Source organism: Netta rufina, assembly GCF_964035555.1.
Source record: "Netta rufina genome assembly, chromosome: 2".
NCBI lineage: Eukaryota > Metazoa > Chordata > Aves > Anseriformes > Anatidae > Netta > Netta rufina.
Window position 1 is genome coordinate 96492507 of NC_140124.1, and position 17065 is coordinate 96509571.

Sequence of the window (17065 nt, forward strand, 5' to 3'; positions counted from 1 at the left end):
TTTAGCATCAGATGAGACAGAAAGAAACAAGATTCTTTCACTAGAGAGGATTAACAAGAGACTAGAAAATGGGGAGAGAAGAGATAGGGTAACAGCAAGTAGCCTATATCCCAAAGGTTAATGCAGGACATGAAGAAACAGTTATTTTAAGTAACAAAAAAAAAAAAAAAAATCTTTTTTGTGGATTATTTCCTTTCAATGCTTTGAAAACAGGATGAGACTAAAGAGCAGGTTTTTGTAAGTTAGCTCAAAAAAAGACGTGTTGAATAAGAATTACAGGAGCCCACCTGGCTGTGGAGAAGTCAGAAAATGAAACAATGGCTACTGTCACCCATACGCTGAAAAGAAAAGGAGCACAAGAAGCTGAAGCTGGTGATGCAAGGCAGGGTGAACTGTGAGAACCATACATACAAAATTTAGCAGCTACTTTTTATAAGACCCGGAGACTTCAAAATTGGAATTGGAAAGTTTTACCTTTGTGGACAGATATTATGAAGAGGATAGTCATATAAACAGAAAGAAATACTGCACATTTGAGAAGAAGGTTTGGATAATGAAAGGGAAGGACAGTATGTGTTGAAGAGTTATCTTAGGGTATCACCTGCATGGGAAGAAACATTCACCTGCAACAAAGCAAAAGGATGAAGAAAACTGTGAAAAACACCAAATTAAATGTTCTTGTGATTAGTCTGATTTTAAACAACCACCTTCGAGGAATGCTGTGATGATTTCATATGAGATACAGGGCAGGACAGAGACAAATGTCCAAAGATAATAAGCAGACGTTATCTGATGAAATGATACCACCGCCAGTACAGTATCAATAGGAAAAAAAAAAAAAAAAACAAACAACAGTAGGGAAAGAGAGTCCTGCACCATTCTGTTCAGAGACAGAATAGAAGGAGGTGGTCACACAACACAAAATTAAAAGGCTATAGTTTGCAACAAGAAGTAATATAGAGATCTACCAATACACTTAGAATAATCTTCTATTTGACTTGTGCACAGAAGAACTTACTGCATTCATTCCTGGTGCTAACTCAATTAGAATTAGCTCTGGTATCTATATGCAGCACTTCACTGTGTCACACAGACATCTCGTATTTAACAATCAAAGTGAGGAAGAGGTAGGCAAAGAATCAAAAAAAAGCAGTACCACTAATCCCAATTACAAGGGCACAGAAAGGAGGGAGGACTAGTTTAACAAATCACTTCAGAGTAGTGAGAAAAGATAAACATAGAATACGGGTCTAATCGTCTTGTACAGGAGGAGACATCGGAAACCCCACTCCACTGAATTGCAGGGTACAGACACAGATGGTAGGAGAAAATATGTAAGCTGTTAGTGTGGACCATGAACCTGGAGGTGAGACAATAAGGACGAAAGGAATAGCAGGTGTTAAGAGAACTGAAGTCTACAGTCAGCTATTTTTGGAGAATGAGGGAAACAGGAATGAGGAAATTGCTTGGTATTTGCAAGGGGCATGAAGGAGAAAGAAAGGACTAAGAATGATGAATAAAATTTGACAAGCATGAGACCAACAGAGACTCTTAAGATTCACTTCTAGCCAAAACTAGGATGCCAAGGAAAGGAAAGAAAGTAAACCCAACCACATAAGTCTTTAGGAATCAGGAGAGGGCATGGAAACAAAAAGAAGTGGGCAAGGATCCCAGCATGGCACTGTGAAAGAGTTTTATGAAATTGCTTCTGTGATAAATGTACCAGAAAAATAAAGAACAGCATAGTGATTGCTTTATGTGCATCTTCTGATGAAGAAAGTAGTTCTGGGACATTGCTACAGTGATTTGGCATTTTGTCAAGAAAAAAAAAAAGCCAAACCCCCCAAGAACAGTCGTCAAGAAATTGTCCATTTTATTAGCTAAAATAAATGAATAAATAAAGTAAAATAAAATAAATCTGCTATTTAAGGAATATCACCACCCAGGGAACACTACCATCATAATGTCCTATAACTTAGACCTAGGGCAAACAAGGCTAAGCACATCCAACTATTTGGGTTATTTTTTCAGCAAGCACAGATCCTAAGACTATCTCAAGAAACATTTACCTACATGCTACACATAATTCAAATTATTATTAGGAAAAAAATATACCATGAGATGTTGGATGTCATTGTGCAGGATCATGATCAAATTTTATGCAGAAAATTAACACAGTGAAGAAAATTATCGGAAATAGACTGTGAAGGTACAAATACACATGATGATAGTAGGCAGAAAGATACTCACTGAATCCTCGTCTTGAATCATCTGAACTAAATTATCAAGTACTGGAGTGAGATTTCTGAGGGAAGAAAAGTTAGGAAGATGATGAAATCAGCAGCTTCTCCTCATTCATTCTTTTGTTATTTAAAAGAAGAAAAAGCCTTACTTGGATTTCATGTTGTTAAAGTTTTTGCCTAAAGCCAAGTGCCTTATCGATCGGTTTTTACTAAGCCAGACTACAAGGGTTGAGAGGTCAGATTCTAGGCCTGTAAAGAATCAGATCAGATTAAGAATTAAAACACTTTTTTACCTTTTTTTTTTTTTTTTTTTCAAAAGTCCCTGACAGGGTCCAATTATTAAAGCTAAATTCATTCAAGTAATTTTCAGTGTGCTAATTCAAAGAGTTCTAGGGGAAAAAAAAAAAAGTTCTTCTATTTATACAGCTTTTTCATCTGTTTTTCCATGAGAATAAATGTGTTCTCTAAAATGAGCCTTTTAAATTACTATCCTAATTAGCCATTGAAAGCATCTCTCAGACAGACGGAAGGGAAATGTAGTCCCTTATCCACAGTCCAGTCATCCAAGGGTAGGTTCCTTGCACTGTCAGGCAAAATTCCTTTGAGGATTTAGAGACCATGCTAATTTCTGTTCAGTCTCAGCAGAGCTGTGTACCAACAAGCTCTCAAAGCCTGCAGGTTTTAAACAGGCTATGAATAAAATGATGTGAAGAAACAAGCCAAACTTCATGCTACTCCCGAGTAAGAAAAATAACTTGTTGTGCTACTGTATTCCCAAATACTAGTTTGGTGGAACTGAAGGGTATTGTTAGATTACTGAATTAGGATCCAGGTTCATGAGATAATTCATGATACTAAATACATTTATTTATCCAATCTCTTTACATAATTTGGATGAATACCTCCTAAAGCTTTCCACCTGCTAATCCCACCATTCTGGTTTTTCAGTTGTACTGGGAACCGTTTTCTGAAATAATTCTGTATTTTGCTGTCAGAGAGGCAAGCCCAGCTACGCAAGTTGTTCCATTCCACATATCTACAATTTGAGCTTGCAAGACAAGAACTCAACTGGTATTTCTAGCTATGAAGCACAGAGCCTACAAATCAGCAACAGTCCAAGACTTTTCCAAAGATACCAGTAGGCTTTCTATGACCTGAAGCTGGTTGACCACATGCTCTGAATCTCCTTCTCTTGCTTCTTCAGTGTCACAACCTCAGCTTCACTCCATATCTGGTCTTTCCTCTGCCTTTCTTCTTTCACTACACTTTCATTCCCCAATTAGCTTCTTATCCTCTCTTACTTAAACTCACTTTGAACAAAATACTATTAATACAAAACACTATTAACATGATGCTTGCTGCTCTCAACTTCTGCTGCTGCGTTACACTTACTTCAAACAACATAAACCTCTAAGAGTAGATTTACTCTATTAACATATCTTTTACACTTTATAGCAATGAGAGTCTTGGTCTGAGACTTTTTCATAACTTATTGCAAATTATTATAAAGCAAGTGCAACCACCCTTGATTATATTGAGAGCTGAAACAAAAAATACATCTCAGATTTGGGACCTGCAAGGCCCTCCGCTCCTGTTCTGTATACTTACCATTGTCTGAAATATCTAGGCTGGTGATATTGCGTATTTCTGCTATGCATCCTTCCAAGACTTGTGCACCTCCCGATCTTAACTAGAGACAAAACATCAACCATTTTTGCAAACTAGTTATGGTTTTGAGATTACACAGAAAACACTGGTAGGAGCTTTGCGAATACAGAGGGCACTACCAGCAGCAAAAACAACAGCGACAGAAGTTACAGACATCAGAATGACTATGCACACATTGCTACTATTCTCATCCTTCACTCTCACTGGTTGCATATAAATGAGAAAAGCTCCAGCTTTACTATTCAGCAGTTATATCTAATGCAAGTGGTGCAGACAAAAAATAATAAATAAATAAATAAAATTAGCACTTCTGCTGGGCAGCGACTGCAGGACTTTGGTGCAGGTTCTCCAGAACATTTCTGTCCTGGGCAAAAATGAAGGACATTTTTGATTTCCAGAGAGGAAAAAAAGCTTGTCTCAGTAAAGAAATATGCGACACTATCACCCTTGAATTCTACTGCAGTCGAGTCTTATGGCAAAAGCATGTTGCAAGCTTTATGTATAGCAAGCACAATGACCATGTGCCCAGTTAAAAGAGGAGAAGCCAAACCAAAATCAATGAAATTATGTTTCCCTGTCACTTAAAAGAATTTTAAAATAATCCTATTCTAAAATGGTCACAAAACACCATAAGCAACAGTAATCAGTAATTTACCTTATGCCTGATTTTGAAATAGGAATAAAAGAGAAAGCCAACAACAAAAATGCCTACATGTAAGGTATTATTATATTACTAATCTGAAATACTAAATAAATGTAAAAGAAATTTCAGGATTTAGTGAGAAAAAAAAAATGAAGTAGCCTAACAGAAAATATCAACATTAAGAATCAAAGTTATGAAAAGCTACATTCTTAATTACTAACGCTACTGAATTGAAAAACAGAACATAATTTTTCCAAAGAAGCAAAAGCATTTTCTTATTTCTTGCAGTTACACAAACTACACAAAATATACGTCCCTTCATAATCATCACCCAGAAAGACTTAAGCAAAAGAAGTAAAAAGTTCTGCTAAAATTCGACTTTTGCAAAAACGTTTTCCATTTTCACTTTTATTTCTTTAAAGTAATGCAAAGCTTTTTCAAACTTTAAACTTCCATTTTACTTCCTGTGCATAAAAAATGAGTAATATTTCACTTAGTTCACTCACTTGACCAAATTTCTTGAACTAATCTGATGATATTTCTGTGAATGGTCTTTTTATCAATGCTATAATTAAGCAACCTTCTGAGAGTATTTTCAATAAGGTGTCGAATTGGCACTTTTTAGAAAGTTCAACATTTGTGATTGGTAAGGAAACAGTTCAATAACTTGCTCTGAGTATTTTAAGAACAGCAGTGGTTAAAGACAACATATAAACCATAAGTCACTTCTGGAAGCATAAGAAAACAGAAGATGCCCTTCCCCTTTTGCATAAAACAAAGCCTACTTAGCCCTATCTTCTTTAGAAGTTGAATTTGCAGTTTGTATCTGGGCCAAAACTGGTGCAGTTTTAACTCAATGTTGTTTGTGTAAGAGCATTTGTAATACTTGCTGGCTGTACAAATGCCAAAATAATTCAGTTTTGCTCTCTGATTCTCTCACAGAGTCGCCCACTATGAGACAACCATTTCACACAGAGTGCCACATCAATTGTTGCAGCATCTCTGGAGCTGGCAGGTTATACATGGTCTTGTCACAGTTAAAAAAGTGATTTATATAAAAAACTATTTTCGCTGTGTTGCAATTTGATTTTCACTGGAGCCAAAGTTCCGGAGTGCCCTAGAAAGGATATACTTAACTGTAAAGGATATTAGGATTTATTTTAACAAAAATCAAAAATATTTTTATAATACTTGTACTAACATTTCAGCATTAAACTTTAGTTTCCATTATAGAAATTTTCATTTTTAGATAATAAGGATTATCTATCATCAAAAGGATTGTTTGTTGATATGGTAAAAGGTCTACACACAAAAAAAATTACATATATATTTTAACTGTTTAAGTGGGCAACTTTTCCGGAGCAGCTTTCAATCTTGTACTGATAACACAAAATAATAAATACACAAACATTCATTGTGTGCAATGCTGATATCTGTCTAATCTGAGGGTGTGTTGGTAACCACTTGACTTCTAGGATCAGATTTTATTGCAATTGTATTAAAACCATATATATAAAAGGAGATATTAACTGAAGGGCTATATGCCAATGAGGACTGTGATACTGAAGACAAAACTCTGCAACATCTCCTATATGACACACTAATGAGTCTATGAATACAAACTTCTATTTAGAAACTGTAGAACAAGCCCTTCGACAGTTAAAAAAGCCAAGTGTGCTCAAAACTCTGAAGTATATGGGAAGGGGAAACAAATCTTTTTACTGATTTAAGAATTAAGGTAAAGCATGGAGGGTACTTACACAGTGACCAAGCTAAGGGAAGCAGAAGGGAAAAGAGTGAAATACATCAGTGCTGAGCAGGTAGAAATAAAAATGTAATTTTCATAATAAAAAATAATAAAAACAAACAAACAAGCAAATATAAAGTGATTAAGCTTGGAATTAGTATATCAGAAAATTATGGGAGCAAATTAAAAGTGGTGGGAGAGGGAAGGAACCGAGATTTATCCTTCCACAGTTGAGTGCAGCTTGCCTGGTGTAGGAAGGCAGGCAAAGCTGAAGTGTCAGCTTTCTAGCCTCCAGACAGCGTGTGCTTGAAGAAGCAGAAAGAAGCGCAGGGCACCAGCTCCCAGCTTCCCACTGCTCTGCTCTGGGTACAGATCACCCTGTCTGGCTCACAGCAGGAGAGGGAGAAGTGGAGCAGAGGCAGGAGGTGCTGGGCCATGGAGAGTGCTTCCAGCTCCTGGCACTTCGATCCCTCTGCTGGTGGAAGCGTAATTTCTTCTTTCCAAAGCGTGTGAGAATGGATAAAGCTCAGTGATGTGGAAAACAAAATGTTGAGGGAAGGATCTCAGGAAGCGTTGGTGGCTTGGATGGCCCAGCTACAGACCGTCTCTCCTGTGTATTCCCAGTTTTCTTCAGAAAAATGCTGCCTACACCTAGCAAGTGCTGAAGCAACCAAATCATGGAGGGGAATGAAAGATCTCAGGCTAGGTGTGACTCCTTCCTTTCTGCTACAGCAGTCAGCCACCACTGCTTTTGCTTTGGTGTCCAGTGCAGCTAATGACTCCCCCGTAACCCATCCTGGGGGCTATTTAATGAATGGCACTCAGTTCCAGGCCCAGCAGACAGGCTTAAGCCTTCACTCTTTTCAGCCCTGCTTGATTTACATGCTAATTTACACTCTCATTACCTAAGTATGTGTGTCATTTATTTATTTATTTATTTAAGGTTATGATTACAGGACTCTGTGTTTATTACTTTAATTACTCCTCCCTTCTTCTTCCTCCCTCTGAAAGAAACATTATCGTCCTTCAGATCTATTTACTCAGAAGTCAGAAGCATGAATACCTAACTTGAAAGCTTTTCTATTTGGAATTTACATGTAATGTTCTTCAAAGTAAAGCCATTTTTTAAAAAAGTATCAAATATCAAAACAAACTATGAAATGTATTCACGGTGATTTATTTATTTATTTTTTCCTTTGTAAGGAAATTAAGCACATTCCAAAAGCAATCAACTATAAACCTAAGGGAAGGATTACTACACCTCACCATGTCCATGACATTGCATGCTTTCTATTTAAAGGGAAACCATTGCGTTTGAAAGGCACTACCACAAGGAGCTAATACACAAGTGATGGTCCTGGAAAGATCTGCCTAACAAGAGGCTTTCTTTGCAGCTTAAAAAGGAAAGGGTGGCCACTCAGCTCCGGAAGGCTAAAGCTTCATGTTGGTTTTGGTAAATATCCCCAGTTCTCCATGTAACTTTGCCTCACTAACTCCCAGGATCATGGATGATTTCTTGTTATAATCTGTAGCCATACAATTATCATCCTGCATGTGTGGACAATCCTGAGAAACAAAGTGCACAGCAAAGCACAGAGAAGCAAGAGGAAGTGAGATAAAGCAAATCAAGCTGCTGCTTCTTTTTTTTTAATTTAAAAAAATTATTTAAAAAAAAAATTTTTTTTTAATTGATAGTTGTAATATTTAAAGCCATTTGTGCAATGCCTTTTAAATTAATGGCATGCTTCAATCATCTCTTACAGAAGTTCCCTATTGGCCTGAATTGGTTAATTGATTAAAAAAGCAGAGTTTCTCCAAAGATTTAAAAGTGAACCTGCAGAAGAGTATTCATGCCTCCAGCACAGACATTTTGAAGGAAGACATTCAAACCAGAGACACACCTTCAGGGTATGCACCTTCCTGTGACCCATTCTAACCTGGGCACCTCAAAAATCTTGCTTCAGGGTCCCCTATAATCACAGCCCCAGAGGGCAGAAGCTGCCCAGCAGTGAACAACGCGCTGGCTCAGCATCCACAGTCGCTACTGCAAGGGGCATGTTGCCAGTGAGGTGCTGCAGGTGCTCTGCCCTCCTTATTTATGGCATAGCAACACACAGCAGATCACTTTACCATGACTCTACCTTTCCCACAACTTCTGAGTGGAGAGGAAGAACATCTAGCCCAGTGGATTACATGACAACTCTAATTCCCCATCATTACATCTTTTGAACATATCCTGATGAATAATCCTTACCTCACAGCTACTGAGATCTAAAGACACCTCCTTCAGATTGTGATTGCAAGCCAGGCCTAATAAAAGCGCTCTGAAAGAGATCAATATTAGAACCATTTTTTTTTTTTTAAAGCAGCTTTACAATATCAACATCATCTAAGTAATCACAGGTTAATACAGCTAATAATGCGAAGAACCATTTCAAAAGAAAACCACATCAGCTGAGCTGTTACTTCTTAAATGATAACGCAGTACAAACCTGCTGTGCCATACTAATACCCCAGCAGCATCATAAACTGCAATGCAAAGAAGCAAATAGTAAAACTAATTCTATATCAACATTTAATAAGATTCATCTCAGATGATTTGTCTTCAACATACGCTTTAAAAGAACATCAAATAATTACAAAAGGAGCGTTCTATTTACAACCATTTTGAGTCTCCAATTTTCCAAAATTCACCAAAAAACGTGCTTTTGATATATATAAGATGCATTGCAGCCAGCCATTTCAGCCAAGCACAGTGCCTATTAACACTCAAACACTGTATCATGTTGAAGTCTCTGTTTCTGCACCCCTATAAATATTTAGGGATTTCTAAATGATACTCCCAAACAATGGTATCCTTTGTCATTAGGCAGAATGGCAAACAAGTGTAGCAATGGCCAATTAAAATCTTCATAAAATCACCTTTAAAGCCTTACAGATTTTTTTTTCCACATACAAAAGTTAGCAATAATATCACGTTTCTACTAATTCTGTCAAACCAGCAAGCAAAACAGTACATGTCTTAAGAGAAGAAGCAAACACAATCAGTGCACACCTTCTGGTTTTTTTAGAATAGGTGCTGCTTTGAATCAGTTGTTGAACAGAGAAACAGAAGGGCTTCCTTCTCAAGCTTCATTTCAGCCAAACAGAATCCAAACTACCAATGCATGGATGTAAAAAAAACAATCAATTTTGCTGAGCTGTTTACCTGAACACTTGCTATGTAAGCAGCGTGTAAAAGCTGCATGTAAAATGCCTGTGCCAGGAAGGTTTTTCATTTAAACCTAGTTATATCTGTCCTGCAGGTATAAATGATGATCAGACCTTTGCTGTTAGCAAAAGAGTGTTTTTGTCTTGTGCTTGTTTACTTCTTAAGCTATTAAAATACAGACGTGAAGAAAAATATGGAAGCTCTGCAATGGTTTTTACATTTTTTTTAGATCATTCCCCATCTGTATGTCCTTCCTGAGCATGATTTTATGCAAAGTTAGTGACTGATAACTTTGCAAGTAATTCCCTTAACATTTTGAGGGAGGGAGCTTAAAAAATGCAGTGCAACCATTAAAAAAATAAATTAAAAAACAAACTTTTTATTTTTTTATTTTTTTTTTTTAAAAAAAAAAAGAGACTCACTGATGCTTCAAATATGCCTTATTCAGAGGTAAAAAAAAAAAAAAAAAAAAAAAAATATTTCCCACACCAAACCTTTTGGCCTATAAACTCATCCTAAGAAAAACCTCACAATTTCTCACTTCTTTCTCCTGAAACAGCACCACCAAACAAAGACACTGAAGGCAGACATATCTGTACTAAGTCACTGAGTTGAAATCACACACACAGCAATACTTGGAAAGGTCTCGTCAACTGTGGTGCATGCAGAAGGCAAGAATTGGCCTCGTAATTACAATTTGGATGAGAAGCATATCAGCAACTTGTCTTGTTACAGCCCTGACAGATCAAAATAAAATTTCTGGCGACGTCAGTAAATGAAGAAAAATGCCAACATATATTAAAACAAGGAAAAGAGCATATAAACTACTTCATCTGCTTTCAAAAATTAAAAAAAAAAAAAAAGAAGAAAAAAAAACAGTGATGGAACATAAACTATATTAACTATGTATAAGAACTAAAAGCAGCCTTTCTCCACCCGCTAAATGGCATCCCAGCAGCACAGCTTTATTAGCAAACTTCTTCCCTGAGAGGCTTGGCTTATATTAATAGGCCTATCGCTTTACAAACAAGATCATCTCCCTCCCTGAGTGCACTGATTAACCAGTATCGTTAAAATCACTGAGTCAGCAGATGTGATTAAACACACTGAAACTACACATCTAGAGGAAGCTGATATGAAAGGAATCAAATAACCAAATTAGTCAAAGCTATCAGGCAATAAATTAACCAATTTATCCCCAAAAGGGGAATTTGGGATTCACTATGTCAGGTATCTCTATTTTTTGGTTGGTGTGGTCCTTTTTTGTGTTTTAGTTTAGTTTTGTTTTGTTTTATTTTACCCCTCAGAGGCAAGCTTCATGTTCATGGACACAAAACAGGAACTTCTTTCTCAGAGGATAGTTACAAGGCCCAAGCTGTCAAATGCTTTTCGGCATGCACTGATCAAAAATGCTAAAGAAGTACTATTATCACACCTTGTATTAGTTTTCCTTCTAGAAATCATCCTTCATCTGTTATTGCAGTCTTGGCAATGACAAATAAGTCTGACTGAAAACCAATGTTTCAATCTTCTTGTCTTTAATGCACCCCATGATCTTGATTGTTCTGTAGAAGTTTTCTAGTTTCTTACAGTTTAGATGAAAAGGCTAAGCAGATGCCCCAGGTTATGGCACATCCTCAGTCCCTTTAACACCAAATTAACTTCAAAAAGATGCTTCTGAAATGTATTAGTCAAGCCATACGGGTTGCTTTAAGAGGGAAAGCAAGATGTACTGCAGATCATAGTTTTCTGCAGTGTTGACAGAGACACTCAGCTCAGACTGAAGAAATGCTCGGGTCAGAGAAAAAGCACACCGAGGAAACTACCAAGCAGCATTAACAGCTCCCTGTTAACCCCTAGGCAGTGATGAACATTGCTGTCAGGGCAAAACAAATGAAGCTCATGCCAAATTGCCAGCCAAGTGAGTGTGGATGGGTATTCTGGGGGATATTCTGAGACCATCTGTGTCTAGGTAGATTTTGGACAGATGCTCCTTCCTGGAGCTGTCTGTGCTAGTGATGCAAGTTACAGTTGTCACCTCACTCTATGCTACTTACCACTTTCTCTTTATTTCTACCAACAGCACTCATGCGAGTAACTCCCTCTAACCCAATTCAGTCAAATTGAACAAGATTAGCTTACACATTATCAACAGAGTAGCTTTTTTGCTGAAAAGGACTAGGAAGGTCTCATGTTTGCTGCACAATTGGCAGATCTAGTATTTGGGATGCATTCATGCAACACCTTCCATGAGTGCAGATACCTGCCAAAACTCCTCACACCACAGGAGATACTCAACATGCCAAGGAGTAAAGCTAAATTTGAACCTTAGTGGCTGGAACTTCTCACCCTTCCTGGCCTCTCTAGATATATTCAATGTCTCACAGCATTCTTTTTTTTTTTTTTTTTCCTGTACTACTGGTAAGATTGACCTATGTATCTGTCATGTACAGCCTCTGTTCTTCTAGCTTCCTTAAACACAGTTCCCTGCTGCCCTCCACCACAGAATCAATATCCCTAAATTAATCAGAATCAACCAATGTATCTATCAATAATCATTTTTCTGTGACCATCAGACCATCGATACTATGCCATCCTAATCTTAGCAAAGTCTAAGCAAGCAAGACTGTAAGCAAGAAGATCATACAGAACACTGAAAAATCAGAGCTACAAACACTAAACTCCTGCTGCAGAATATGGACTTCAATCTATTCCATCTCACTTAAGCATCATGTTGTGGTATTTCTGTCCAATGTCAGATTGCATTAAGAAAAAAATATCCCAAAACTACGCATGCTATTATTTCATGTGTGGTACTTGTCGCTTTTCTCTTCTTTAGCTTCCCCCAGATTTTACTGAAAGTTTTCCATCCAGTACTCGCTAACTCCCTTATCTCTGATTTTGCGTTCAACTCCCATTCATTAGCTAGATGCTTCCTTGCTGAGTTATTGCTGACTTTTCCCTTCCCTATTCTTCCTCAGGAAACAGGCTCCTAATGACACGAATATACATGTACAGATATATATATGTACACACACACACATAGGTATATGTATGTATATGTTTATCGATGTCCAGCTTAGGATATTAGAGGTGCGTTCCCAGGAATGGTTGGGGAACATGCCTAGATTTCTTCTATGGATACTAGAAATGGTTATATATGATTTAATACATGGCAGCTAGCAAGTTGAACCTTTGTGAAGAGCCTTTCTTTAATTCAGCCCCCAAACCACAAGGATTCTGTCAAAATCACAGAATGACCTACTGAAATTAGACCTACCCAGGCTGATCTTGATTTTAAAACATGCCTTTAAATTCCAGATCTGGAAATTTCATTACAGTTCAAAACTGCACACATTGTAGAAAGGGTGGCAAAGTGCTACACAATTTCCCTCATCTGCATTACTCTATAAGAAGAATTCCTCTCAATCATCAGGTGGGATCAATGGAGTCGCCCAAACCACAAAAACAGAACCTGTTATCTGTAGGGTGGGTGACATACAGGAAAGAGAAGCGTCGTCTCTCCCACTCAAAGGAAAGCATAGATTTGTGCAATAGGTCTCTTCTCTCAAGCACTGCAACAGCTTCATTTGAGCAATGGTTGTTGCAATACTGCAGCCCCAAAGGAAGGGCACTCACACAAGTACATAATCCCATTTAACTGTGAAGCAAACAGTTTTGTTTGTAAGCCACAAAGTAAGAAATATATCACAAAAAAGTTGATGGAAACAAAACAGCTGTGACATTCACACAGAACAAAATACGATTAATAGCCTTAACTGTGAGATGGAAACAACATTTCCTAACGGTGTGATCATTATGAAACTCACTCTTGGAATAACAATAATGTACAAATGGAAAAATAATGCAAATAAATATTTTCCTCTTACATTTTAAATTATATTTTCAATATAAAGCACTCACGTAATAACAATGTGAACTAGGTTTTAGGCAATGGGAGAAGATGAAATTAAATTCTTACTTTAGAGGCTCAGGAGGGAGTTTTGTTCCCGACAGATTAATCTGCATCAAAGCAAGTGAGCTGCTGAAAAACTGTTTGAAGGAGGGAGGAACTTCTTTTCCTTTTCTGAAAGTAAATAAATTAATTAAGAAGTAGTATCTACATACTCCTCATTCCAATAAATAGTGAATACAAGCAGTCAGAATTTTAACAATCTTTTACGTGTTTAATTTGCTGTACCTTTAACAACTCTGTAATCAGTGGCTCTTGGTTAACTTGGAAATACAATGCCATCAAAATGTTGATTCAACAAACAATCCTCAATTACACTGCTGCTCGAAAGACATTACTATCTAGCTTTTGTTTGGTGAACAACAAGAAATGATCATTTAGACCCGATTAACAGTGAATGTACTTATATCTATCAAGCAAAAGATCAAACAATGTTACAAACACATTGCCTTTTCACCACTATAAACCGTTACTTAACAATGTAGTAGCTTACCCTCAACTAGCTGTCACCTCCAATATGGACTCAAGCCATTGATTTGAAGAAAAAAGGAAGCTAATGTTACTGTATCCTACGATGCAAGTACTCTGCAAAGTCAGTGTTCAGTCTCAAAGACTTTCAGAGGTACTTCCTCTCCAAAAAAAGAATGAAGAAGGAAGGAAAAAAATATCATTTTTAACCGTCACCAGATCATGAAAAATAAGTACGTTAAAAAAAACAAACTTAAAGAGGAGTCAAGACAGACTTCAAAGCCTGATACTATGACAAAAGATGTATATAGATGTTCTGCTGCATCAGGATCACAAAAAAAAAAAAAAAAAAAAAAAAAAAAAAAACGTATTAGACAAGGTAGCTTATTTTACAGCTGTCTAACAAAAAAGTGGAAAGTGAAAAAAAATCTTTTGCTTGGAATAAATAATACCTCTTTTGTATAGGCCATTTATAAAGTCTTATGTTTCTTCTTAAAAAGAAAGGTGCAGCTCAAAGCCAAGCAATTATAAAGCAAAATTTTGCAGAAGTTGAGAGAAATGACATTTAAACTGTACCTGTGAGAAAAAAGCGTCCTAGAGAGGCTAAGGACAGCTAGATGCTGAAGACATCCACGAAGGAGGGCTCCACACACCTGGTTTAAAATAAGGAAGATGCACTTTTCTAAGGACAGAAGGTGGGCAACGTTTCCTTAGTATTTGAATCTCCACAAAAAAAACAGCCTTACCATATCTAGAGCACACTCTGTGTTGGATAAATCCAGATGGACAAGGGCATTTGGTTGGGCCAAAAAATTGTACAGGCTCTACAATTAATGGAGAAAAAAAAAATAAATTATCAACGTTACTTCTGATATTATGACACAGATTACTGTATCACTACTTCTCAAATACATTTTAGGCTTTTCTTATAAAATTGCACTACAAGAGTTGTGTCTGAAACTTCTTTTCACCCAATCAATACAACCTGTTTTACTTTTGAAGGCTGTAATTTTTTAGGAAGAACTGGAAAAAACAGTGCCCAGACCACATCTGCCAAACAGTAATCTTAATGTACTTAATGTGAGTTACCTTGCAATATGCTTTCAGAGGAAATGATATTTAATTTAGTTATAAATACCTTGGAATGTCACTCAGATGGCCATTATATTTCAGAGAGGCTAGTTGGTCTGAAAGTTTATGCTAGACCTTTTAAGCATGAGGGAAGCAACTAAATTGCATCTGAAGATTATGGTTAATTCTTTATATCAGCTGTGCATTAGAAGTTTAAGGCAAAATACAGAAGAAGTAACCTAGTAATACACTTAATATCAATGAATTAAGTACTACATAGACTATGTCATGAAAATGTTAGTGTACATAAAAGTTCTTACTATACGCTGCTTTATTGTATTTATTTGTTAGTCTCTCAGAACAATACAGAATGGAAAAAGGTATGACCTAATTCACAGAAACATGGAACACAACTCCACATGACATCCAGACAGAGAATGTTCAACATTTCAAAAATAGATTCATCTTTCTAAAATTAGGTCATTTAGCCCATATACCTAACCATGCAAGAAAGGTCCCTAGTCTAAAAATCCCTGTGCTTCGCTAGGGTTTATTTTAAATGCAAATAACAGGATTTCTTTGCTCCTGTTTGAAAACTGCTCCACAGATTAAGAGATCTCAGTATTAAGAATCTTCTTTGAATCAACTTTCTCTCTGACAGACTAAGAAAAGATGTATTGTATTTATCTTCCTAAAAATATTGTAGGTAAACATCTGATATCTTTAGCCATTCCCTATAAAAGTTGTGTATGTTCTTCTCTCTTTGAGAATAATTCACTGTGTGTCATTTAACTATGTGCTACCTTTTAAATCCTCTTGTCCTGCTGAAACTTTCATCTCATGTCTGAAAAGACTAGTTCTTTGAATGTGTTGATGAATCTGAAACTAGTAAGATTTGTGAAAAAAAAAAGTCACACAAAAGTCATAGGCAGATAAAGTCTGAGGACTTTAAATGATCAGATTGGGTGCCTCCGGTGTTGCATATTTTAGATGCTTCACACTTAAAGAACTCAAAAACTGACAGTTACATTCACACAACTGTTGATGTAAGAGAGAAATATGGATGTCAAAAATATGACTATCACATATCAAAAAAATATGTGATAGTCAAAAAACAAATATATACAAATTGAGAACTGAAGTGCTCTCTCTTTTTTTTTTTTTTTTTTAACAGAAAATAGAGCTGCACCTCAATGGCAACTGAACTAAACAACAGAATTCCAGAAATAATTAAGTTTGTTCAAAAAATCATGAGTTTCAATAGCATGTATCAAGGAGATGCACAGATTTATTTATACAGACAAAAATAGTCAAAATGAAAAAAGAATCAAGTCTTTCCAAGTCAAAATAATTCAATTAATTTTAAACTTCCAATAAAAAAATTGTAATATACGTCACTAGAAAGAAGATGAGTCTTTTTAATAGAATTCAGAGAGCATGCTAAGTTGACTGAAACAAGCAACTCACTTGCAGTTTTCTCATTTATCATTAAAAGCCAAGAACTAAAAGCATGAATGGATTATGTGGATCTGTTTAGTTGTGTGGGGCAACTAAACAATGGATATTTGGATCAGTGGATCTGTGGATCTGTTTACTTGTGTTAAGCTTCTGAGTATATACTGAAAAACAGAGATCAAAATATTGTTTTCTATCCCTAATAAAACTGTACTAAAATAAAAGCAAAAGAGAATCTAAATAAAATGGTTTTGCCCTTCTAATAATAAATTAAAACATCCTTTCATTAATTCCCAAATAAAAAGCACGTGCTTACTGAGAGATCATCCCCACGGAGAGCGTTCCCTGAGAGGTCAAGATAGACGAGTGTGCTAGCTATCAGCGAGTTGGCACTCAGTGACTGGGAAAGGCTATTCACCCCTGAAAAACAAAACAAAACAAAACAAACAAAACAAACTCAGTATCCAATTTCTCCAATGCCATATCCTGCAAGAGCACAGTTTCAGTGAACACAGTCATACATAAATGTTTAATGACCTCCTGTTGCCACCACTATACTGCAGCAGAGGAGGACAGATCACCTGGG

At 36.6% G+C, this 17065-nt stretch overlaps 1 protein-coding gene across 2 annotated transcripts in view; it reads right to left on the bottom strand.

Moving 5' to 3' along the window:
• Positions 1–17065, bottom strand: part of CARMIL1 (capping protein regulator and myosin 1 linker 1) — a gene marked incomplete at its 5' end in the record, with an annotated part of 184911 nt that overhangs the window by 65286 nt on the left and 102560 nt on the right. For both annotated transcript variants that reach the window (XM_084281387.1, XM_084281386.1), the window contains 8 exons: positions 2251–2305; positions 2393–2492; positions 3852–3933; positions 8556–8625; positions 13495–13599; positions 14530–14606; positions 14700–14777; positions 16796–16899. In XM_084281387.1, coding sequence (XP_084137513.1) covers positions 2251–2305; positions 2393–2492; positions 3852–3933; positions 8556–8625; positions 13495–13599; positions 14530–14606; positions 14700–14777; positions 16796–16899 — 671 coding nt within the window. The remainder of the gene's footprint in view (positions 1–2250; positions 2306–2392; positions 2493–3851; positions 3934–8555; positions 8626–13494; positions 13600–14529; positions 14607–14699; positions 14778–16795; positions 16900–17065) is intronic.